Raw genomic sequence first — 24,203 nt, forward strand, 5'->3', positions numbered from 1 at the left:
GTCATCCTGTATCTTTGAGGCCACGTGAGAATGGTTCTTCAGAAATGAGAGTCATCTTATGACAATGGAGACTGATTATTTTGTTCTAAAATTAGATTTTGTTACCTTCCTAGATAAATTTAAATGCTCGAAGATTGCTGAGTTTTAAATCATTAAGTGCACAGCATTTGCAACAGCTGAAAAAAAATAAGGTGTTGTGTAATGGACTTGCAGAAGAGAAAAAAACTCTAGAGTTCTGTAATGTCCACATATTTGCAAGGATTGTAGCTTTTGAAGGATGCAGTTGCTTATAATCTAAGCCCTTATTACAAAGAAAATCAGGGTTTTTTTTATTCTTTATGATCCATTTCATGTTTGAGTATTTCTTAGGAGAAAGAAAAAGAAATTGGGTGTCAGTGGTTGACCCTCAAACAGCTTACTTAAAGCAAAAAGAATTAAACTAGGACAGAAGAACTCCATTAGGAGCTTCAACTTCTTACCATTTTTGATACAACTGAGCCATAGTACTAGATTTCTCCTTAATTTGAATGCATTCATAGTACTCAGGGACACAAGATGTTTATTACTGGAAAGACATGAAATAAGGTTAACAAGGGGTTGGCTGTGGTCTTTTTTTTTTTTTTTTCTTTTTGTGTGGGAGATTGTTCTTAATTATTACCTGCATAATGAAGTATATATTTTGTACAGACAGGGACTAACAGCTTTTTCCTTGTTTTAATGTCATAGTTTCTAATTCCTCTTTGATTAAACCACTTTCTGGCTGGAGAACTGTCATTAACCCTGGTCGATTTGCAAATGTTGTGATCCATAATTGCAGGATCACTCGGAATTCCCTTTCCTCCAACCCTGAAGTGCACTGTAGATGTTCCACTTGGTTTCTTCTAGAGCCTGTCTGCCATCTATGTATCACATTAATGATTATGATTATGAGCCAGAGTGCTATTTTAAGACTTGAGCTTTGTATTATTACACCAACTGCAAAAATCTGATTCCTGGAAGGAGTAAGGGAGTGAAAATGGGGAGTAAAAGGAGCAAGGTTCTCATTGGGACCCAGGATATTCCACTCATAGTGCACCTCAACATGCAATCCGAAGGATTATATCTATATCTGAAGGTGTTTGGGACAAATAAGTTGTTATTTTGGGCAACGTGTTAGCAACAACTTGCTCCTTCTTTTCTGCAGCATCCCTCCTCAGCGGGCAGGACCAGCATCTTGCTGCCACCACCACAAAACAGACAGGGGACCTTCACTTGCCCAGGTGGAAAAGAACTCTTGGGAGGGGTTGTCAGGGAGAAAAGGTGTCAGCCTAGTGGTAATCACTGGTCTGAGATCTGTCAAGTGCTGGAAAAGTATATGTTCTTTTACCTGGGGCAGAGATGCTGGCTGCCATGCTGCGTGCGAGTCAGTGGGCAAATAACACTGTGTATTCTGTCTGGTATTATAAATGGGTCAGTGATGGATTTGTATTACCTGAGGAAATGAACTGGCGGACAGAGAAGCTTCTGCTTGCTGCCCTGCAAATGTCAAATATAGCAGAAAGCTTGGGGGAAGGGGAGGGATAGCTGGAGACAAAGGCAGTGTTAAAATAGCCAGGGTGTCAGAGGAGCTCCTCAAACAAACATGTGCTTCTGAAGGGTGGGCTGGGAGAGCTGAACAATCTTTAGACTTCGTTAATCAGCATTTTCTTACCCTCCAGCAGGGTTTCAGCAGTGGATCTTGCTTTATAATTGGAGTCATGCACGAGGGAGGCTTGCATGAGGTGTTGTGCTGCTGCACTCAGCTTTGCTGGCTGGTACAGAACACGAATTCTGGTGCTTTGGTTTTGTGGGGTTAAAAACATTCCTCTGAAAGTCCTTTTCCATCCTCTCCCCAAGCTCTCTTGTACTTTTAAAGTACTTCTGGAGCACATAAGATCTCTGGATGGACTGAGGGAGAGGGCTTCTTACTCCCCAGGGTCCTTACGAAGCTGAGCTCTGATGGGTGTGACAGACAGGCAGAGGGCTATGGCTCACTTGGATCTGATCCAGGCAATGTTCCTTTGGTTCCCAGCTGCCCTGTGAACTTCTCTTAGTGAGTCTTGAGTGACCAAACAGGGTAACAGGGTGCCAAATTAGGGAAGCAATCTCTGGCTGGAAGATTACTCCTCTCACCAGCCAAGTTCAGTCTTTGTCACCATGGCTAAAAGAGGTCCAGTTCAGTTTCTGCACCTAAAGGAGGAACATGAGTCCAGAAAAACAACTTTTGACATACATCTTTCAAGCTAATGATATTCTGGCTTTATTTGGCATCACATTTTTTTAGTTGGAGGGCCAAAGCAGAGCTTTGCCCTTTGCATTTGTGGTTTCTGAGTGCTAGTGACTTGGTTTTCACCTCTGTGACTACACTCAGAGTGCCTGCATGTGTTTTGAACCAGCTGTGTTGGCTGGTCTAATCTCAGATCTCTTAAGATTAAAATTCTGTGGCCCCTAAAATAATCCAGCAGTTTCTGTGTTCCCATGGTTTAGCCCTGTCACCAGTTCATAAAGCTGTATTTAGCCTCTGTAAAAATACTGTGCTTCTTGCAAACTGAGATTTGGTCCTCTTTAAAGCTGGCAGCACTGCCAGCGACCATGGAACAGAGCATGGGAGTTCAGGGTGAATGGCAAGATCACCTCTGAAGGCACTGCAGGGTGTTTTAAGGGCAGATGGCTATCAGGAGATAATCTCTTCTCTCTTCAGACTTTGTGGCTGTTCTTTCAGTCCACGGTCCCGCATGGAGTTTGTCATACCTGCTTTGCCACTGGCAGGACCCCCTTTTAAACAGCTTTTCCTGGCGAGGACGAGGTCTTTGCTGGGGCTGTGCCAAGCTGAGGAGCCTGCTCCTCCCCTGCTCCTTCCAGGGTGAGGCTGGTAATGCATCCTTTGTGTGAAAGCTCCTGGAAGGTATTTGCAAATGCATGAGAAGGAATTAGGTTGTTTTCTGGAGTACCCGGGCACCGGTGCTGCCGTGTTCTTCAGCACCACCTACTGACATCTTCTTCCTCTCCCTCTCAAACTCAGCACACACACCGGGGTTTTGCACCTCTTTCTTACACCAGGTAATTAACAATACACTCTTGGCTGGAAATTAGAAACCCCGGACCCCAGTGCATTCAGGTCCATTGTGCCATATGGGGAGCACTAATGAGCAGGGTACAAAAGCCAAGCTGCTTGGCTCCGGTGTCTGTTTTCCTCGCCTGGGCCAGCCCTCTTGTCCCTTGAGTCTGTGGAGAAGGGCACTGAGGGGCTGTGGGTTGTGCTGGGGAGGTGAACGACTTGGCTTGTGTCCTGTTAGTACAGGAACCAAGTGGCAAAGCCGCATTTCTGCTCTGAATTTTTGCCCCATCCTGCTTCACCTCCCTCTTAAACTAGTTTTGTGCAGCAAATTAAGTGTCATACTTAATAAGGGAAAAGGTCCTACTCTGACCATCCAGTTGTTCAGATTCTCATATATATATTTAGTGTCTTTCAGAATTCTGTAGGGATTAATAACTTGCCATGAAAGTAATTCAGAAGATCAGAAGAACCCATCCTAGCCTTGCTTGGAGCAAGAGCATTTAATGTTTGAGAGCCTTTCTCATCAGGGAAGTTCTTTATCCTCAGACTCTGCTGCCTGTGCTCTGTATCATGTACTGCCTCACAGCTAACCCAAAGGAAAGGGACAAAAAAGGCCAGAATTGTAATTTGTATGACAGTCTAAGTTTGTCATTTAATAAGACTGTGGCATTTTATTTGCAATCTGCTTTTATTTCAAAAGTTTGAAGTTTGAAGTTTGAAAGTACCCTTCAGGCATTCAGGTGGCCTCTTAATGTATTTTTTTTAACAGATCAGGTGTATATGTAGACCCCAGGTGAGAAAGAAAGAGAAGAAACATTATTTGTGAGAAAAGAAGGAGTCATCAGCACTTAGGTAGCTTGAATCAGTAAAGCTCTGGCAGAAGCAGACAGATAGGTGCCACTATCTGTGACTCTCCTTTCATCTTCTAAAATCCATGGTCTTTCAGTGAGATGGTTAATAGGTATTAATATTCAATAACCACATTTTTCTGGGGTTCTGGATTTTCTGTTTATTTGTTTTGCCTTTTTTCCACCCCCATTTTTGAGAAGTCATAGTTGTGGGGAGCCAGTTGAGTTGAAACCAGTGTATCAATCATTTGAACCCATTTAATCTCATTTATGTGAGAGGTTCTGTGAATCCTTGCTTTCTTGAACTGAAAAAAAAAGAAAACCCAAGCGTGCTGCTGGTAGCAATGAGAATAATCTCTTCCATGAGCTTTAAGAATAATGTGATTTATATTTTTTTTAATGTAGAAGATTTTGCAAGCTGTGATAGATTTAGTGTGGTATTGGTGTCTGGATTCAGGGACATAAATAAATATTTATTGTATGGGTTAGCCATCCTATTTTCCAAGACAGGGAGATTTCTGAAAAGTTTGGAAAATAATGTGCAAAGCATGTGTAGAAGACTTCCTTTTGTGAAGTCAGATCTGAAACCCACTTCAGGTTCAAACAGTTTTCAGGTAGCTGGATAAGGACATTTTGGGAAGAAAATGAGTTTGTGTCTTCTCAGTTTAGACTGGTTTTATTATTGATTTCTACTGAATCTTCAATAGTAAAGTTCTTCCTGAAAATACCCTACATTTCCATATAAGTCAAAGGAAATTTTTACTGGAGGAATGGAATCACAAGCACCAGCTCTCTTATGGCCTTAACTGTTGAGTTTCAGAATGGAACAAACAAAACCCAAAATTGGGTACATGGAGGTATTGATAATTAAAGCTGTAACCAGTGATACAGTTTTATCATTAATTCTTTCACAAGAAAAGATGATCCACAAAGTACGTATATTATGGAGTTGCAACCCAACCCATGGAGTTCTATGAAAATCTGGTTGTATCAAATAAAAAAGAAAAAAATAGTGAAAAAAGAAATGGTATTTCAGTTTAGTTTATGTTGTTACCAGCTCAGAGAAGTAACTCCAAAGATAGTCCTGAGAGGACCAAAAATTCCAACAGCTTGACTGGAATTCAGTCATTGAAAAAGACCCATAAGTTGAGTAGGTTTACCTGACTGTAGTTGATAGTTGAATTGATTCTCTGAATTCTTAATTAATTATGGGGTTTCCTTTCATAAATGAAAGCAGAGGTTGGCTTCCTCCAGTTGGAATAGCCATCAGGTTTCCAGCTTCTCAAATGTGTCAGTTTTTGCATTACTCCTGTGATTTTCTTTGTTTAGTTCTCATTTTTGCTGTTGTCACCTTACATTATAAGAAGTGTTTAAGAAGAAAAAATTGGGGGCAAAAAAAAGCCCAAAACCCCAAATCCAAAGATGAGAGCTGCAGCTCCACTGTACATGGGCTGAACCTGGACGGGAGCCCAGTGTAGGCACTGGTATAAAACCCAGGCTTCTCTAGCAAGGAAAAATGCCTGAGGTGTTACTCATGGGAATTCTGAAAACTTGTCTTATCTGTAATTATATGCCAGCAAATTTTGTTGTGGTGTTTGATAGTTAATTTCTGGATGGGTGGAGAAGACTGGAAAAACCTCGAGGACCATGGAGTCCTCATGTTCACCCACTAAACCGTGCCCCCAAGGTACACATCCACACATCTTTTAAATACCTCCAAGGAGGGTGACTCAACCACTTCCCTGCTCCAAGCTCTGGGGGAAGAGGTTTTCTCCTCAGCTCCACCTTTTTGCTGAGTAAAATGAGCGCTCTGAGTGCAACCTACAGTTGTAGGGATGGAGAGGGCTCTGATTATCTGACCAGAGGAAGGGCTGGAGGAGCTGGAAATGCCTTTGTTTCACATGCAGTGTTACTAATGCTGAGCTAGAAGCTGCTGGAGTGTTGTGTGGTCTGAGTGACCTTTTTAGTTGTGGTTGTGCATGTGCATATTCTTAACTTGGAGAAGCTCTGCTGACTCCATCTCAAAATATAACGGATGGGTAGTCAAACCACAGAAGCTCAATTTTGAGGTCAGTGCCTTGGGCTTCACAATTAATTTTGTATTTTGAAGCTTTAAAACCAAACTTAAACATAATGATTTGTACTACTTTGGCTGCTGCCAAATTCTGTAATTACTGTTGTTCAACAAGCACAATTATCTTTTGTTTTGGATTTTTAAAAACCTCAAAATCTAATGCAACTGTTTCTCAGATGTTCTCAAGCGTTTTTAAGTGTAGAGGAGGATGCTGTAGACAATTTGAGACCACCTCATATCTTTAAAACTGTGGCTTTGAGAATCTCTGCTGCTCAATGTTTTGAAAGCTTTTTGCTCACAAGAAAAATGAGAATACCTCCATATTTAAGAAGACATTGTAAATGCAAATTAGCCAGACAATGGCATTTTAATAATGTTTTGTGAGGTTAGCATTGCATTAGTAAGGATATTTTAGAAGTCACATATTATTTATACACAATTTGATCTCAAGAGATTGCCTGTGAATATGCTCAAGGGCTTCTAGGATTTATGGATTTATTTAATGGTGGTTTTGTTTGGTTGTTTCAGGTTTTTCTTCCCACACTTCTGCTGCTGAGTTACTAGATTTGGTAACTCCTGTCTCACTCCATCTTCATTTCGCCTCTAATTTTTTTTACTGAAAATCTAAAGGGTTATGGAATGAGTTAGCTTAGCTGACCATGATGGAGACATGTAAACCTTGCTTTGTCTACATGGCTTGGGATGTGGTTTGACAGAGTTTTAACATCTGCTCTTGAAAATGCTCTTTGCTCTTTCCACTGGGTGAGTCTCTCCTGGTGTCATCTCCCATGTGGACAAAAAGCAGAAAGATGCACCTGTGTTACAGTTTCTTCTGATATATGAACTCAAACTGGCAGTGTGTGTTTTTAGCCCTTCTGGAATGTTGGGATTTTAAAGAAGAGCATGAAAATGGTGGAGCAGAATCCCTTATGGAAGGCTCCATCTTGCTCTCAGCAGGTGATGTGTGGTTGAAACACCACACTGAAGTCCACTCAGCTCTACCTGAGCTGAGGTAGAGCTTGTTCCTCACGGGAAGAACAGCAAGATTAACCTTTCTTGGGTTTGGTGCTGCCTTTGTGGTGCAGACCCTGCTGAGATTGGAGCTGGAACCCATTGGAGAATCTCCATCAGTTGTGTAATCAGCAGTTATTAATGATATCTCTCGACACAATGGTTGGTTCAAGCTTATGTAGAGAGCAACCAGCATCCTCAAGGATGCATTCTTCAAGCAGCAATGCTTGCTGGAGATGAATGAAAATGGTGGTGGTTTTCACCTCTTGGCGCTACCAGGATTGTCCTTTTTTTTTTTTTCCATAAAAACGTAGGTCTCCCTTCTGGTTTTCTATTTTGTAAGCTGGCCTGAGGTTTTCCAAAAGAGACAGAGCTCAGAGCGTTTTGTGATGATGTTTCTCAAGGGTCTAAAGTTTTCGGGGGGCTGAGGGGGGCGAAGGCTGAGGGGAGGGCGGGGGGGAAGAGTGAGATTTTTGTGCGTGCGCACCGTTGTTTTTCATCTCTTCCACACAATGGAGCTTTCAGAGAACCTCTCTTAAAAGGCATAGCTACAGCCTTTGTGTGAAGGGTGTGTCTGCTGGCAGGGTTTGCTGATGCAGACAGGCTGGGTGGTGATTAACAAAGGTCATTAGACTTTGGAATCTGGCAGGGCAGTGGGGTGGTGTGTCTTCTGCGCCAAGCAGGAGAGCTCCCTAGGGACAGGCCCGGCTGGAGCCTTCCCTCCTGCTGTCCCCCCTCACTCCCCCGCGCCTCCTCCTCCTCCTCCTCCTCCTCCTCCTCCTCCTCCTCCTCCTCCTCCTCCTGCTGCTCCTGGGAGGCTCAGCTGCATGTCGCCTCTGCCTGTAGGACAGCTTGGACCAGTGTGTTGACGCTGTGATTGCAGCATTTTGTGGAGCCACGTTTTGTCATCCATGGGACAGGGGAACCCAACCCTGCCTGAGGAGATGTTTTGGGGAAACCTTCTGCTGAAGGAGAGAAGGTGCAGCTCTGAGGGAAAGGCGCATGGGGAGGAGAGCAGGGACACGATTTTGGAGGGCAAGCCATGCAGGAGAAATGTGAGGGAGATGTGATTCTGAGGGGTGGTGGTTTTTAAAGCATCACCTTGAGGAGGAGGAGTTCAAAGAAGGAAGGGGGGAAAAAAAAGAGGAAAAAAAAAGAAAACAAAAAAAGGCTGGTGTGTTTGAGCTGAAGCTAAGTGAGGCCATGTTGTGCACAGGCAAGGAGCTCCGAGGCTCTGAGTGCAGGAGTTGTCTGAGCTAAAATGGCTGCTCCCAAAGCTCAGAGGACTAGGGCAGCTTAGTGAGTCTTAAAGCTTCAGTGACGCAGGGGCTCATATCTCTTGAAAGTGTGATAAACACATTCAGTGGAGCTGTGGCTTGTTTGGCTGAGATGAAAGGACTAAGCTTGGGGGATGGGTAGTGAAAACTGGATGATCTGCTTTTCTGTGAAGTGCTCTAAATGCAGGAGTCGTCTGCTCCATGGAAAAATTTGTTTTCAGGTCTAATGGACTGTGCTAAAGGAGACGTGGGGTGGGGCTTCACTCACTGCTGTAATTTGATCCAGAGCAGATAGCAACCTCTTCCACACAATTTGGTCTGGTGCTTGCACATAAAAGCTTGAGTATCTCGATTATTGTAACTTTGTTAGCTGAAAAGAAGCTGGTGCAGCGTTCATTTTCTTTATTGGTGTTGAGAGGGAGTGGGGGGAGAGAAAGGACACCGTGCAGCCTGCAAAGTAGTGTAGGTGAATGTGAGGAGAGCCTCTGTGCTCAGACTGTCCGGAATTTGACCAGCTAGAAGTTTATTTTAGCAGGCTATCAGGAGAAGCATTCTTTCATCTAAAATCCTGGTGCAGTACCCTCTCTTGTTTCTGTGCCTTAATGTTTTGGAGCTTTCTCCTCACTTTGTTAGGTTGCTTCCTTCATACTCCGCACACAACAAACACATGGGATTTAAATTGCTGTGGGCTGCTGTTGTGTCTTGGACCTCTGAAATGCTCATCCTTTTCCAGCAGATGCCTGGAAGTTTAAAGAGGGAATTGCTGCGTTAGCATAGGAAGGTGGATCTTGTGTCTGAGCGCTGCACAGGGTAGGAGGGTCTAAGTCTTTTGTTTGGCTTGTGCTTTGTATCTCCTGTCCTTCATGGCAGTGCAGCCCTCTGTCGCAGGATTAATTGTCACAACTGAACCACTGTTCTTCACTGTGTCTTGTGTTGCTTTCTACTTAAAGGTATGCAGGGTTTTTTGATAAATCAGGGAAGTCATAATGGCTCTTGAGTCCTTATAACTCATGTTTCCATTGTACTTTTTCAGTGTGGTTATTCCCATTGCTGTTCTTTTCTTCCTCGGGCTGTCTCCGTCCCCCAGACTGCTAAGGCACAAAGGTCTTGTCCCTAGAATAGACTGATGAAACTGTAAACATTTTAACAAAGAGTGGAGGTGTCCTTAGAAGTTTGGTGGAAGTAGAGCAGAGCAGAGTATTGTGCCTTGGGTTCGTGTAAGTGTATCTAACCTTGCTGTTAGCTCTAGGTTTTCAATATCAGGACAGATAGTAGTATACTGTGAAGAAAGACAGATTTCTCCCTGTGGAAGCTTTTGATGAATGGTACTGAGTGAGGCAGGAATTGGCAACTTCCAGGAAGCTTAGAGTGTGTCTCCTGAAGGCAGAAGCTGGTGTCTTCTGATTGTAAATTCCAGTGCATTTCTCTGCACATGGGCTGTGGTCTTTGAACAAGACCAAATTCTGAAAAAACAGGCCAATGGAAAAGCCAAGAGGACAAAGTCCACTGGATCAGTAGTCACTTGTCAGAGAGTTGAGTCAGCATCTTGTGAGCTACCTGGATAGGACTTCTTGTGAATCTGAGCAGACGCTTCTTAATAGGGCAAGGAAAGGTTGAGTTCCACGCCGCTGTGTTTGTGGAATCTCTGCAAGTGACTGAGTCATCAAAAGCTTGGTGTTACCTTGGTGTTCCCAGGATTTGTTCCAAAAGCTGCTGTAAACTCATACCATTCTTCTCCTTCTCCTGTTTCTCCTGCAGATTTTTCTAATGTAAAAGATCATCCTGAACCATGGAGGTCCTGCAGTGTGACGGCTGCGATTTTCGAGCTCCATCCTACGAAGACCTAAAAGCTCACATTCAGGATGTTCACACTGCTTTCCTGCAGCCAACTGATGTCTCTGAGGAGAGCCCTACCCAGCCAAGGTCTGGTTCCATCAACGCCAGCAACCAGACCGAGGTTGAATTTTCTTCTGTAAAGGATGAATTCGCAATTGCAGATGACATAGCAGGTAAATCTCAACTCCAAGACTGATCTCAGCTCTTAAAATCTCAGCTCTTACCCCCCTATTTTACATGTGTCTTATTTCAGTGTGTTTTGGTTTCTGCCTTAATTGTGGCTTAAAAATCTGCATTATCTTTATGGCTGTGTCAGCAAAGCAGATATCTGGCATCAGCCATACTGGCTCTGACCATGGCTTTTTTTTTCCCCCCTGCAAATGCAAGCATGGAGGATGGTTTTATTTCCCAGCTTCTTTTCATGGGGTTCTTCATACAGATTTTTCATTTTCAGCTTTTCATGGTTGTTCTTCACTACCGTGAACCACCTCAAAATTACAACTTTTGTTAGCTTTCAAACTGAAACTAGTTTTATATTTCCCCCCAAGAAGGTCATTTTGGAAACTATACACCCAAAACTGTACACCGCAGTCATTTATATGTAGAAATTATGCATAATGGTCACTTTTCTGACCATTGCCAGGTCTGTAGATACTACCATAAGCAACTGAGGGAATCCTGTAATGGTTGTTGTCAGTTCAGGGTGTGGTTACATTCTTAAGCATACAGGGTGGGTGAAGGAAAAGCCTTTTTTAAATTTTATTTAATTTACAAATTTACATATACACCTTAATTCTCATTTTAGGGCAAAATGCAACAAGTCAGATGGGGACTGGAAGTTACTATAGCCAGAGCCAGACTTTCTATGGCCAGCATATGGCTCCAAACCCTAAACCAACCAGCAAGTTTTTCCAGTGCAAGTTCTGTGTGCGTTACTTCCGTTCCAAAAACCTCCTCATAGAGCACACACGGAAGGTTCATGGAGCACAGGCTGGGGGGAGCTCAGTGGGGCCGCCAGCTTCTAGTTCCCTAAATTACAACATCATGATGCATGAAGGGTTTGGTAAAGTTTTCAGTTGCCAGTTCTGCACCTACAAGTCACCCAGGCGTGCGAGGATTATTAAGCACCAGAAAATGTATCACAAAAACAACCTGAAAGAGAGTTCAGCTCCTGCTGCTGCTGCTGCTGCTGCTGCTGTGTCTGAATCAACGTCTGCTTCTGTGCCAGTGCAGGAACCTTGCAAGGAGCTGCCGGCAGAGGTGGTGGAGCGGAGCATTTTGGAGTCGATGGTCAAGCCCTTGACCAAGTCTAGGGGCAACTTTTGCTGTGAGTGGTGCAGCTACCAGACACCTCGGAGGGAGCGCTGGTGTGACCACATGATGAAGAAGCACCGCAGCATGGTGAAAATCCTGTCGAGCCTGAGGCAGCAGCAGGATGGAACCAGCGCACCCGAGGTGCAGAGTAAGAGTGCCCAGAGTGCCTCTCCAAACTCGAATTACATGTCCATGAACACTACAGGACGTGAGATGTCGAGTGCTAATGTCTCAAACTTCAGGGGATCTATGGGCAATTCACTCATCAGGCCCAACTCTTCTACATCTTCGAAGTTTTCTTCTGTGTCTTACCCTCAAATGAAGCCTAAGTCACCTCACAACTCGGGCATGGTTAATTTGTCTGACAGATCCCGCTATGGAATTGCTGATATGACGAATTCTTCTGCTGACCTGGAAACAAGCAGTATGCTAAATGACTCCAGCTCAGATGAAGAGCTAAATGAAATGGACAGCGAGAATGGCTTAAACTCCATGGATCACCAGACCTCAGGAATGTCTGCAGAGCAGCTGATGGGATCTGATGGCAACAAACTATTGGAAACAAAGGGGATTCCTTTCAGGAGATACATGAACAGGTTCCAGTGTCCTTTCTGCCCTTTCCTGACGATGCACCGCCGAAGTATTTCCCGTCACATCGAGAACATCCACCTGTCTGGGAAGACGGCTGTCTACAAGTGTGACGAGTGCCCCTTCACCTGCAAGAGCTCCCTGAAGCTCGGTGCCCACAAGCAGTGCCACACGGGAGCAACATCCGACTGGGACACCATGAACTCCCAGGCTGAGAGCATTGCCTCATCCCTGAACGACAGCGCGGTGTCCTACGAGGGCGGGAATATCAACGGCAGGAAGTCGGCCGGGATGATGGAACCCGTGCAGCCGCAGCCGCCGCAGCCGCAACCGCAGCAGCAGCAGCAACAGCAGCAGCAGCAGCAGCAGTCGCCCCAGCCCCATTCGCAGCATCCATACAAGTGCACGTTGTGCAACTATTCCACCACCACTTTGAAGGGCCTCCGAGTTCATCAGCAGCACAAGCATTCCTTCTGTGACAACTTGCCAAAATACGATGGGCCGCCGTCAAACGCACCGCAGGAGAGCGAGGCAGATGCTCACCCCTCTGCCAGCACGGTGAAGAAGAGCCAGACCTCCATCCTTGGGCTCTCATCTAAAAATAACTTCGTTGCAAAAGCCCCCAGGAAGGTCTCAAATGACTTCCCTTTGGATCTCTCTCCCGTGAAAAAGAGAACTAGGATTGACGAAATAGCGAGCAACCTGCAGAGCAAGATCAGCCAAAACAAACAGCAGGAGGATGCTGTGATTAACGTGGAGGATGATGAGGAGGAGGAGGAGGACAATGAGGTGGAGATAGAGGTGGAGTTGGACAGAGAGGAAGAGCAAACAGAACCAATGATGGAGGTTTCCAGTTCTTATGCACCCCAGCAAATGTGGGGCAGGGAGGCTAATGATTCCCAGAAGGAGGTGAGCTTCAGGAGCATGCAGCATGACTACAATTCCACCAACGGGGCGGAGATTGAGCTCACTTTGTCTGAGGATGAGGAGGACTACTACTCTGCTGTCAGCATGAAGGACCATCAGAGCCCTAATGCCTCTGTTCTGGGCAGCCAGTCCAACATGTACGGTACCGACCAGAACAACGAGAACTCGGAGTTCAGCGACTCTGGCAGGCTTTACTATTGCAAACACTGTGATTTCAGCAACAAATCTGCCAGGAGTGTTAGCACCCACTACCAGCGCATGCATCCCTACATCAAATTCAGCTTTAGGTACATCCTGGATCCCAATGATCACAGCGCAGTGTACCGGTGTCTCGAGTGCTACATCGACTACACAAATTTTGAAGACCTGCAGCAGCATTATGGGGAGCATCATCCTGAAGCTATGAATGTACTGAACTTTGATCATTCTGATCTGATTTACCGCTGCCGCTTCTGCTCTTACACAAGCCCAAATGTTAGAAGCCTGATGCCACATTACCAAAGAATGCATCCCACAGTGAAAATTAACAATGCAATGATATTTTCGAGCTATGTTGTCGAGCAGCAAGAAGGGCTGAACACAGAGTCTCAGACACTGAGAGAGATCTTGAATTCTGCTCCAAAAACTATGGCAACCTCCACCCCCGTGGCTCGCGGGACTGGTGTGCCAGCTGGTTTTAACAAAAGTGCCACCAAGAGTTTCAGTCCTGAATGTGAAAATCAGAAGGAACCTTCAGTCAACACTGTGGTTGTTTATGACTGTGACGTGTGCTCATTTGCAAGCCCTAACATGCATTCAGTTCTGGTGCACTACCAGAAAAAGCACCCCGAAGAAAAGGCCTCGTATTTCAGGATCCAGAAGACCATGCGCGTAGTCTCTGTTGACAGGGGCTCTGCCCTGGCCCAAATGTCCTTTGAGCTGGGGGCTCCCATCTCCCCGAAACTCTCCAGCTTGGGCTCTCAGCCTCCACCACCCCCTCCACCACCGCCGGACCTCTCTACGGAGCTCTACTACTGCAAGCACTGCTCCTACAGCAACCGCTCCGTCGTGGGGGTGCTCGTCCACTACCAGAAGAGGCACCCCGAGATCAAGGTCACGGCCAAGTACATCAGGCAGGCCCCGCCGACCGCAGCCATGATGAGGGCAGGGGAGCTGCCCCCGGGCATGCAGAGGCCGCCGGTGTCCATGCAGCAGCTGGGCCGCGAGGGCTCCGTGAACCCTCCGGAGAACGAGATGTTCTTCTGCCAGCACTGCGACTACGGGAACAGGACGGTGAAGGGCGTGCTCATCCACTACCAGAAGAAGCACCGCGACTTCAAGGCCAACGCCGATGTGATCAGGCAGCACACGGCCACCATCAGGAGCCTCTGTGACCGCGGGCAGAAGAAATCGGCTGGCAGCCTGCCCGCCCACGCTGCCGGTGCCGAGCGGGACAAGTCCAAGCTGAGAGCCCTCAAGTGCAGGCAGTGCAGCTACACCTCCCCTTACTTCTATGCATTGAGGAAGCATATCAAGAAGGACCACCCGAACCTGAAGGCCACGGTGACATCCATCCTGAGGTGGGCGTTTCTGGATGGCTTGATAGAAGCTGGTTATCACTGTGAATGGTGCATTTATTCACACACAGAGCCGAGTGGCTTGCTTGTGCATTACCAAAGGAGGCATCCCGAGCATTATGTTGATTATACCTACATGGCCACCAAGCTCTGGGCGGGTCCCGATCCTTCCCCTCCTGCCCTAGTGATGCCAACAGAAATGAAGACCTACAAATGCAGAGACTGCATTTTTGAAGCATCTTCTATTTGGGATATTACCAATCACTACCAAGCATTTCACCCTTGGGCCATGAATGGAGATGAATCTGTGTTGTTGGATATCATCAAGGAGAAGGATACTGTTGAGAAAACCATGCCACAGCCTGATGAAGGTGGGGTCAGGATGGAATCTGAAGACCAGCTAGCAACACCACAGATGGATCAGGATGCAGAGTGTGCAGAGGATCCCAGCCTTTCCCATGAGAAAACTGTCCAGCTGGCTTCTGCAAATCCTGCCATCTCCTCCACTCCATACCAGTGTACAGTGTGCCAGTCCGAGTACAACAACCTGCACGGCCTCCTGACACATTATGGCAAAAAGCATCCTGGCATGAAAGTGAAGGCAGCAGACTTTGCTCAGGATATAGACATTAACCCAGGGGCTGTGTACAAGTGCAGGCACTGCCCCTACATTAACACACGCATTCACGGTGTCCTCACACACTACCAGAAGCGTCACCCATCAGTGAAAGTCACTGCTGAGGACTTTGTGCACGACGTGGAGCAGTCGACTGACATAGCTCAGAACGACGTGGAAGAGACGAGCAGGATTTTCAAGCAGGGCTATGGTGCTTACCGCTGCAAACTCTGCCCCTACACGCACGGAACCCTCGAGAAGCTGAAAATCCACTATGAGAAGTACCACAACCAGCCCGAGTTCGACGTTTTTGCCCAGTCACCGCCAAAGGTGTCTGCCTCAGTGGAGCCAGACATGGTGACCGAAATCAAGGCCTCCCCTGAAATTGCTCCTGAGGACGTTGGGGAGGTCTCCATGCCGGCGCCTCATTTCTCCAGTTCTCACCTAGTGTCTCACACAGTTTTCCGGTGTCAGCTCTGTAAATATTTCTGCTCCACCCGGAAGGGGATAGCAAGACACTACCGCATCAAACACAACAACGTCCGGGCGCAGCCGGAGGGCAAGAACAACCTCTTCAAGTGCGCCCTGTGCTCCTACACCAACCCCATCCGCAAAGGGCTCGCGGCACACTACCAGAAAAGACATGACATTGATGCTTACTACACCCACTGCCTGGCAGCCTCCAGGACAGTAAGCGACAAACCCAATAAAGTGATCATTCCATCTCCTCCCAAGGACGACACTCCTCAGCTCAGCGAGGAGCTGAGGAGGGCTGTGGAGAAGAAGAAGTGCTCGCTCTGTTCCTTCCAGTCCTTCAGCAAGAAGGGCATCGTGTCCCACTACATGAAGCGTCACCCCGGTGTTTTCCCCAAGAAGCAGCACGCCAGCAAGCTGGGGGGATATTTCACTGCCGTGTACGCTGATGAGCACGAAAAGCCGGCCCCAGCCGAGGAGAGGAACGACTTTGAAAAGCCTGAGGTGGAGGCTGAGGCTCAGGAGATCGAGTGGCTTCCCTTCAGGTGCATTAAATGTTTCAAGCTGTCCTTCAGCACGGCAGAGCTGCTGTGCATGCATTACACTGACCACCACAGCAAGGATTTGAAGAGGGACTTTTCCATACTTGGAAGCGGCACCCGCTCTCAGAGCCCTGTCTACCAGTGCAAGCACTGTGATACAAAATTGCATAGCACGGCAGAGCTGACTGCACACTTGAATGGTCACAATGAGGAATTCCAGAAGCGTGCCAAACGTCAGGAGAGGAGGAAGCAGCTTTTGAGCAAGCAGAAATATGCAGATGGTGCTTTTGCAGATTTCAAACAAGAGAGGGTAAGGATTTGTGTGTCTGGTCTCTTTCTCTGCCCCCTGCTCCCCACCAGGGAGCCCACCAATGCCCACTTGCATGTTCTCTTTGACAGCCAAATGACCACAGGCTAATGAATGACTCAGAGTGCCAGTGAGCTCCATAAGTCAATTACACATCCTGCTTTAATTTCCTCATCCATCCTCCCTAGGTTCTGTAGGAAACCTTGTTCCTTCCTACCGCTTCCTTCAGTATTTTCTTTATCTTCTTTCCTCCCTCCCACGCTTCTGGAGGGCCATCTGTGTCTGACACTGGCTTGTTCTTTTGTGGCAAGGCTGCCATGTACTTTCAGATTCTCTACAAAATGTCCCATCCCCTTCTTCCATGTCCCTCTGAATAACACATCAGTTTTCTTCTCAGCCTTCTCTCTCTCAGTCCTTTGTCTCATTGAGCACTCGAGGTTAGCATGACACGGATCTGTGTGGTGGCAGGAGCTTTGGGCAGGTGCCTCATAAGGAGAGGACCAAATTGTTTCTCCATTTCTTGCCCACTTACCCCCTTCCTTCTGCTTCAGTTTGAAAAACAATGCACTTGCGCAGGAAAAGCTTTGCACAGAAGTTGGGGAAGTTCTGGGGTCGTGGAGGAGGAGGTGCAGTTTCAGGCCAAACCAAAATGGTCTTCTAGAGGACCACTGTTAGGCCATAAAATGGATATTTCTTCTGCACGGATGTCTTGTCCATGTACTTTGTAGGAATTAATGATCTCAGCAGAAATTAACATTGCAGTTCTGCAAGACTGGACATCAAGTGTAACATCAGGTCTAAAGTCAGGTCTGTGCTCCTGAAAAATGAGGTGGCAAAACCTGCTTCAGTGGCTTGTGCTTGTGTGCTCAAACAGGCTTTTGGACACTTGGAGGATGTTTCAAAGCTCAAGGAGAGGAAGGTGGTTGGCTACAAGTGCAAGTTTTGCGTGGAAGTCCATCCAACACTCAGAGCCATCTGCAATCACCTCCGCAAGCACGTCCAGTACGGGAATGTCTCCTCTGTGTCGGCCACTGTAAAGGTAAGAATTCCTGAAAGGTGACTGAAAGGCACTGAAACTACTTGTATTGTTTAAAATAAAGGCCTCCTTGATAGCCTGTGGAGGGCTCTCTTGAAGCTGGATGGGTTTTGAACTGGGCATTCCAGTTCAGCGTGATGGCTTAATCTAACACTGAGTTTCTGAAGTGCGTTTGGTTCGTTTCAAGATGTTTTTTAACTTCTTTTCGCTCTCGATCCAGGGGCACGAAGACTCTTTAATTCTCATTTCTTCCCAGCCACAAAGGAGTTGGTGTCCTTGATGACCTAAAGATGGTTTATGAGCGGGAAACTTTCTCTCAGCTGCTTTATGGGCTACATTTCTACTTAGTTAAGCTCAAAAAGAGTAGTTTGTTTCCTTTTTTTTTTTTTTTTTCTGTATGTGTATGATTTTTATTTTAGGAAGAGGAAGCGTGCACATACAAATGTGTGAAGCTGCTTGTGGTGCACTTTTCCACATGGAATTTGCACGCTGGCTCCAGACAAAGCATTCAGTGGCCAGCTGAGCCAGTGATCCCCTCCAGGTGATTAGGTGAAAACGTGTTGTTCCTTACTCCCTGAGGAAAGGTGGTGCCTCCTATGACATCTCCAAGGACAGGTGGTGTTCCAAAGTCCGATTTCCAGGATGTTTGTTGGCTGAGGAAGTGAAAGTGAAGCAGGGCTGTGGGAATTAGCTCTTGTCAGAGGCTCTTGCTGAGTGACAGGCCTTTTTTTGGTGACATAATCTGCTTTTTGTGATGAAGCCCTGTCCTCCACAGCCCAACTCTCCCCACCTAAGAGAGCTTTCATTGCCCTACCACTGACCTTTCCTTGCCTTCTCACCTGGTGCTCCTGACAGATTCAGATGCTTCTCTCCTAAGAGTCCTTTCCCTCTTCTCAGTTCTCAAGTGATGCTTGTGTAGGGTCAGTGCTTTCTTTTGAGTAAATAAAATCTTGCATCAGGGAACAAAAGCTGAAAGCCATGGCCTAAAGAATGTGCTGGAAATGCCTCTTAGAGGGTAGTTAAGTAGCTGCACAAATGCATGCTCTGGTTAGAAATGGGAAAGGAAGGTTATGAAAGAGAGTTAAAAAAAGGACTCTTTCTGTTTGCTCTATATTTTTAGAGGGTTCTAGGGTCTTAGTCTACCAGCTTGTTTCTTGAGAGTTTGATGCTGATTAACAGAATCTGCTGAAGAGTAGACAGCTGTGTTAGTCTGCAGGGTAGCTGCAGTCAGCTAGAGCAAAATAAACTAAAATTGACTTCTCTGTACCTTACTAATTATTATCTGATCAAGTTTAGAAGATTCACGCCAAGACCATGGAAAGATAGGTTTCCTGGCTTTTTGCATGATCTCACACAAACTTGCTCAAGGAGTGAGACTTTTTTTTTTTTTTAACATATGCATGCATGTACATAATAGATGTAATTATGTTTTTCTCTCTCAAGAATAGGTCATTGCTTTTTTTCCAGAAAGCCATTGATGTGGAGCTTGTGCAGGGATATGTTTAGAGAAATAAAGCAGTGGGAAGCCTGGATGTTCTGGTGAACACAGGGGAGAGACTGAGGGGCAGAAGGGAGAGAGAGAATTGATGGCTCTGGGGGGATATGTCTTTTTTAGCAGGAAGCTGAAGATCCTTCAAACACAACTTTGATGGAGGGTTTTGAGGGAGCCAAAGACCCTGGCATGGTGGAATTTACAGAAGCTGAATATGGAGCATCCCTGGAAGATGAAGCCAGGCCTGGGGGCTACCACTGCAGCCAGTGTGACCGGGTTTTGATGTCTATGCAGGGTCTGCGGTCCCACGAGAGGAGTCACTTGGCTCTGGCCATGTTTGCCCGGGAAGACAAGTACAGCTGCCAGTATTGCTCCTTTGTCTCTGCTTTCAGGCACAAGTAAGTTGTGGCTTTTGCTTTTTTTTTCTTTCTTTTTTTTTTCTTTTTTTAAAATTTTTAAATTATTTTTGGTTTCCTAAAGAATCGCCAGTTAGCGGTGCTGGTTTGTGGGCTGACACTGAAGGAGAACTCACCTGAATTGATGTTGAGCCACACTTTTCTCGTGGTGATTACATTATTTTCCACACTGCGAAGTCTTTGGCTATTATGATTGGCTGTTTGTAAAAGATTGCACCTTTATGTGTTCCTGAATTCGTGTCAGCCTTCTTTTTGCATGCAAGCCAAAGAACAAGGATTATTTCAGTATGCAAACAGTGCAGCCCCACCACTTATGCAATCTTTGTCAAATGCATGAGAATTAACAAGCCGAAAAGAGAAAAGTTAATCTTGAATATTTAAGAAACTTCTGCTACCTTGTTTGTAATTGCTCCTTTTTTTGTGGGCTGAGTTTTCATTTTCTAATGTTTAAACAGTGTCATAAATTTACCTTAAATCAGGCCTTTTTTTTTTTAATTATGGCATGCAATTTCAGTCAAATATTTCAAATTCATAACAGTGTGTTGAATGAGTGACTTCCTCATCCTGCTTCCTTGTCTGATATATGTTCATCATTAATGGTCACATTGCTTATAATTTGTTTCCCTGAGATTTGACTTAGCTTAAAGTTTGTTAGTTTTAAAAATTATTTTAATAAAATGTCTATGTCCCCCTCAAAAAATGGGGTTTGTGATATATTTTCCAGTGGCACCCTGGACCTGATTCACAGGTCTGTGTTTCTTCTTAATTTCTGGGGAGAGAGCTGCTTGTTCACTGTTTTGACAAAAGGAGGCAGATCCAGGTGCTCATTTGATGCAGCAGTCTTAAATTTGGTGATGATGTCACCGTTTTGCAATCAAATGCAGGTGGAAGAGAAGACATTTTTTAGTTCCTTGTGTTAAAAAGCAAAGTTTCTGCTGGTGTCACAGCATTTCAAATCGATGCCACAGTTGGGAAGGTCCATGGGATTGAGCAGCCAAGGCTAGGACAGGGACCTGGGGGAAGGATGTGCCTGCTGGGTGTATCCCACCCTGCTTTGGCCAGGCTGGCAAGTCAGGGGAGCCCCTGCAGGGCTTGCTGTTTGCCTGGTAAACTTGCTTCAACAATCAGACTCTTGTTGAGTTTGGTGCCTGGTCACTCTGTTTCCCACTGAGGATAAGTCACGTCGCAGAAGCTGCAGGATGGTTGAATCAAAAAGTGGTGGATGGCTGGGAAGAACTCACCACCTAACGTGATGATAGGTGTGGTCTCTGTTGTTGAAGTTGTTTGCTTCTTTTTGTTTTTGTTTCTGATGCAATTATTCCCCTGGGAGATTAGGTCGGTGAAGGAACCCAAGCCAAATGTTAAAACAGCCCACAATTCTCCCGAATCTGACCAAAACTATAAAACCTCCTCCTGCAAGAGTGCAGCTGGCAAACTGTGTGGTTGTGAATACAGTTTTAATTACTGCCATGTTGAATACTTTAAGGTATGTATATTTATAATAGCTTAATATGTATTACATACCTCTTTGGCAGTCTGCTTTAATTGTTAAGTAATCTCATGCCCTGGAGGCTGTTTAAAACAAGTTTTGTTTTATGAAGTATTCACGGCGAGTCTTCAAAGCCTTACTCATTTAGGAAACGTTTTCCCCCATTTCTCTGGAAAAGCTGTGCATGTTGTCTTGTCCCAAACTCCATCCTGGATTTCTGCTAAGGTTGCATTTGTATGAAGTGACCCTGAGAGGAGATACAAGTTCATTTTCTATTTTTTTGCTGTTATCAGATGTTTGGATACACAGGCTTCAGTGTTAGCTCTGGTAAACAGGGATTTTCTGGCTCGGGCTCTTGTCAGTGTGGGACTGAAGATCACGTGAAATCTTGTGTAGTGTGACAGGGCAGGAACAACTGCTATTTGAGCTACATGTTGATACTCTGTGAAAGAGCAGGACAATTTGGGACAAATGGAAAGAGCTACGCCTGAAATACATGTAGGACTGAGGTGGGGGTGGAGGGCAGTTTTGGCAAATTGCAGCTCCTGCAGTGTCTCTGCCCCGTTGTTGTTCCATCACTGTGCATGAGATGATTCAAGCTAAGACCAGATCACAAAGCATAAATGTGTCCAAAGTAGAGGGCTGTACTGGAAATATTTACAGCTTGGGCTCAGACTACCTGCCTGCCACCCAGAGACAGTGAATTCATGTCTGTCAGCCACAGCATAGGAACTGCAGAGCTCTGCAGGATTCACTCAGTTAGAATGAATTTGATCTTCTGTTAGAAAATGTGGGAAGCATCCTTTTTTCTCCTCCAATCTTTACTGAGCTGCTAGGACAAATTGTGTCAAGAGCAGTTTTTGATCACTTCACAGTATTCAGACTGTTGGTAGTTCCATTTTCCCTGAAGAAAGTAGAGGCTGGTCTTTGCCACCCCTTCTTCTCCTGCTGAGCTTCATGTAGAATCTCCCACACTGCTGCTTCTGAAACTCTGCTGCCTTTTAATCCTGGAACTCATCAACTGTAGCCTGCTGGCACCCTCCCCAGAGCAGGATCTCTAATCTGCTTTTGCTGCTCTAACCAAAAGAAGGCTTCCTCTGTAAAGCTGGTCAACAAAAAATTTTTTTTTTTTTTTTTTTACTCTTGATCACCAGGACAAAAGGGGACATACATATTTTCACAAAAAAAAATGTTTGGCAGGAGAAAAATTGTGTAATGACAATTTAATAAGAAAATAATTTCTTGCCTGTTTCGTGTTTCTTCAGCTGGTCCTCTCAGTCTGGATCATGCATAACTTAATTTATACTAATCTTGCCCTATAAGTTTATTTAGGTGGCTTGCTCTCTGCATGCACAGAATTGCAGGTGTCAGCTCTGCTCCTTTCCTTGACACTCGATTTGACTTCATTGTGCGAGCAGACCTGTTGAATTTGTTGAAGAGAGAGTGTGAGAAATGACCTTTACTTGCTCTGCTGTTGCTGTAAAGTGCTTTGCTCTGCCTCTGAAGGCATAGCTGAAACAAAATTGACCCTTTTCTGTCTCCCTTCTTCTCCCTTCTTCTGTCTCCCCTCAAGCCTGGACCGCCACATGCAGACCCACCATGGGCACCACAAGCCGTTCCGCTGCAAGCTCTGCCCCTTCAAGTCCTCCTACAACAGCCGCCTGAAAACCCATATCCTCAAGGCTCACGCTGGTAAGTCCTGCCCTCTCAGTCCTGCAGCTGAAATGGCCCACTGTGCTCTTGTGGCTGGTCACAGATGCTGGGTTGAACCACGTGTTTTGTCACCAGAGCTGGGTAAGGCTTTTTCCGAGGGCCGCATGTGTGGCAGGGCAGCCGACGGAATCTGTGGGGCTAAGTGGGAGTTTGGGTAGTGGGAAGGGCAAGGATTTAAGTTGATGGTACTTCAAGAAGTTTTTTCTTCTCTTTTCTCTTACATGAATGATATTTTTTTCCTTATTTCTGCTTTTCTGCAAGTGGATTTCATCGCTTATACGATAGATGCCATAACGAAACTGGCAGTGAGCGTTGCTCTGCTCTTGCATTTTTGTTTGTGCTTTAGGTGACTCTGGGAAAAAGACTATGAACAGCATCTTGGTTTTTGGTAGAGTCTAATGTTGACTTTCTTGTTAAAACCAAACCCTGCAAACCCTGGGAGTCAAGCCTGCGTGCAGTAGACTGAGAATGTCAAAATTGCGTTACAAAACGTGGAAATTTTTCTTGCAAATCTCTGTATTTCAGTATGGAATCCATACTAGCAAGCAAGCAAGACATGCTTCTGAGGAACAGGGAATTGGGAAGGTGATGTGTCACCCAGAGTAGGTCACCTGAAATTGTTGCACCTTTGATTATTAAAAAGTGAGACTCAGGATTTCCTCATCTTTATTCCTTGGCCGTAGACTCTTGGCACCGTCACATCCTGCATTGAAGGGTTATCTTTTGGTTTGCAGTCCTAACATGAACTGTGGTGCAAATAATAGGATAGTGACCACTCTGAAAACCTGAGAACTAGCCCAGCTGTTTAAAAGTTATGAGTAGAAACTCCTTGAATAGGAGTTTCTGATAAAAAGGACCCACAAGTATGCTCCTTTTATTATTTGCTTACTCTGGGATGGAGGAGGAAGGTGGACAAATGGGGAGAAAAGGCATAAGAAATTTGTATTGTTGCCATTGATCCAAAGGCATTTTTCATCTACAGAAATACAGGAGGGATTGATGGTCTTGTGTACTTTGTTTCCTGTATATTGTTTTGGATTTCAGAGAGCTTGTGCCAGTCTCTATACTTGGATGGATAAAGCAGATTAGCTTAACTTTTGCCACCTTCCTTTTGTATGGAAGGACCATGGCATTCTGTTCCTTCTAGGAAATCCAACTGTATGCAGCAGTTCCAGCTCACAGAATCCCACGTCCTGTGTGGAGGAGCCATGGTTCTTTATTTTCACCAACCATTAAGTAATGTTTTCTTTATGCTATTACACAGCTGGGCTCCTTGCTTGAACCTGCCAGATTTTTAGACCCAAAGTTACCATGCAACTAATATTTTCTTCACACTTCTCTTCGTGTAATTCATTGATTTATTTATTAGGAATTCATGCTTCTGAGCTTTGTTTAGTGGACAGACACCCCTTGAAGGGCCATGTTTTGCATTCTACAAGAACACAATTTCATGGTTGCCTAGATAGTGCTTGCACAGTGACTTGGGTAATAGGGTTTCCAAAGGCTTATGGATGTTTCTGCCTCAGTCCCATTTCTACCAAGTGGATGGTCACGTCACAGAAAAGTTGCTTGCATGTTTTTCAGTCAGAACTTTGCTTTGGTGTGTTTTGA

General features: G+C 45.4%; 1 protein-coding gene across 8 annotated transcripts in view; it reads left to right on the top strand.

Annotated features, from left to right (window-relative positions):
* ZNF462 (zinc finger protein 462) overlaps positions 1–24,203 on the top strand; it is a 90,293-nt gene that overhangs the window by 29,664 nt on the left and 36,426 nt on the right. For 5 of the 8 annotated variants that reach the window (XM_074533327.1, XM_074533326.1, XM_074533328.1 and 2 more), the window contains exons 2-6: positions 10,045–10,295; positions 10,928–16,449; positions 17,321–17,485; positions 19,098–19,372; positions 22,453–22,571. In XM_074533327.1, coding sequence (XP_074389428.1) covers positions 10,076–10,295; positions 10,928–16,449; positions 17,321–17,485; positions 19,098–19,372; positions 22,453–22,571 — 6,301 coding nt within the window. In that variant the 5' untranslated portion in view covers positions 10,045–10,075. The remainder of the gene's footprint in view (positions 1–10,044; positions 10,296–10,927; positions 16,450–17,320; positions 17,486–19,097; positions 19,373–22,452; positions 22,572–24,203) is intronic. The other 3 variants (XM_074533331.1, XM_074533330.1, XM_074533332.1) reach the window with 2 other exon arrangements.

The sequence above is a fragment of the Zonotrichia albicollis genome, chromosome Z (assembly GCF_047830755.1).
Source record: "Zonotrichia albicollis isolate bZonAlb1 chromosome Z, bZonAlb1.hap1, whole genome shotgun sequence".
Lineage (NCBI taxonomy): Eukaryota > Metazoa > Chordata > Aves > Passeriformes > Passerellidae > Zonotrichia > Zonotrichia albicollis.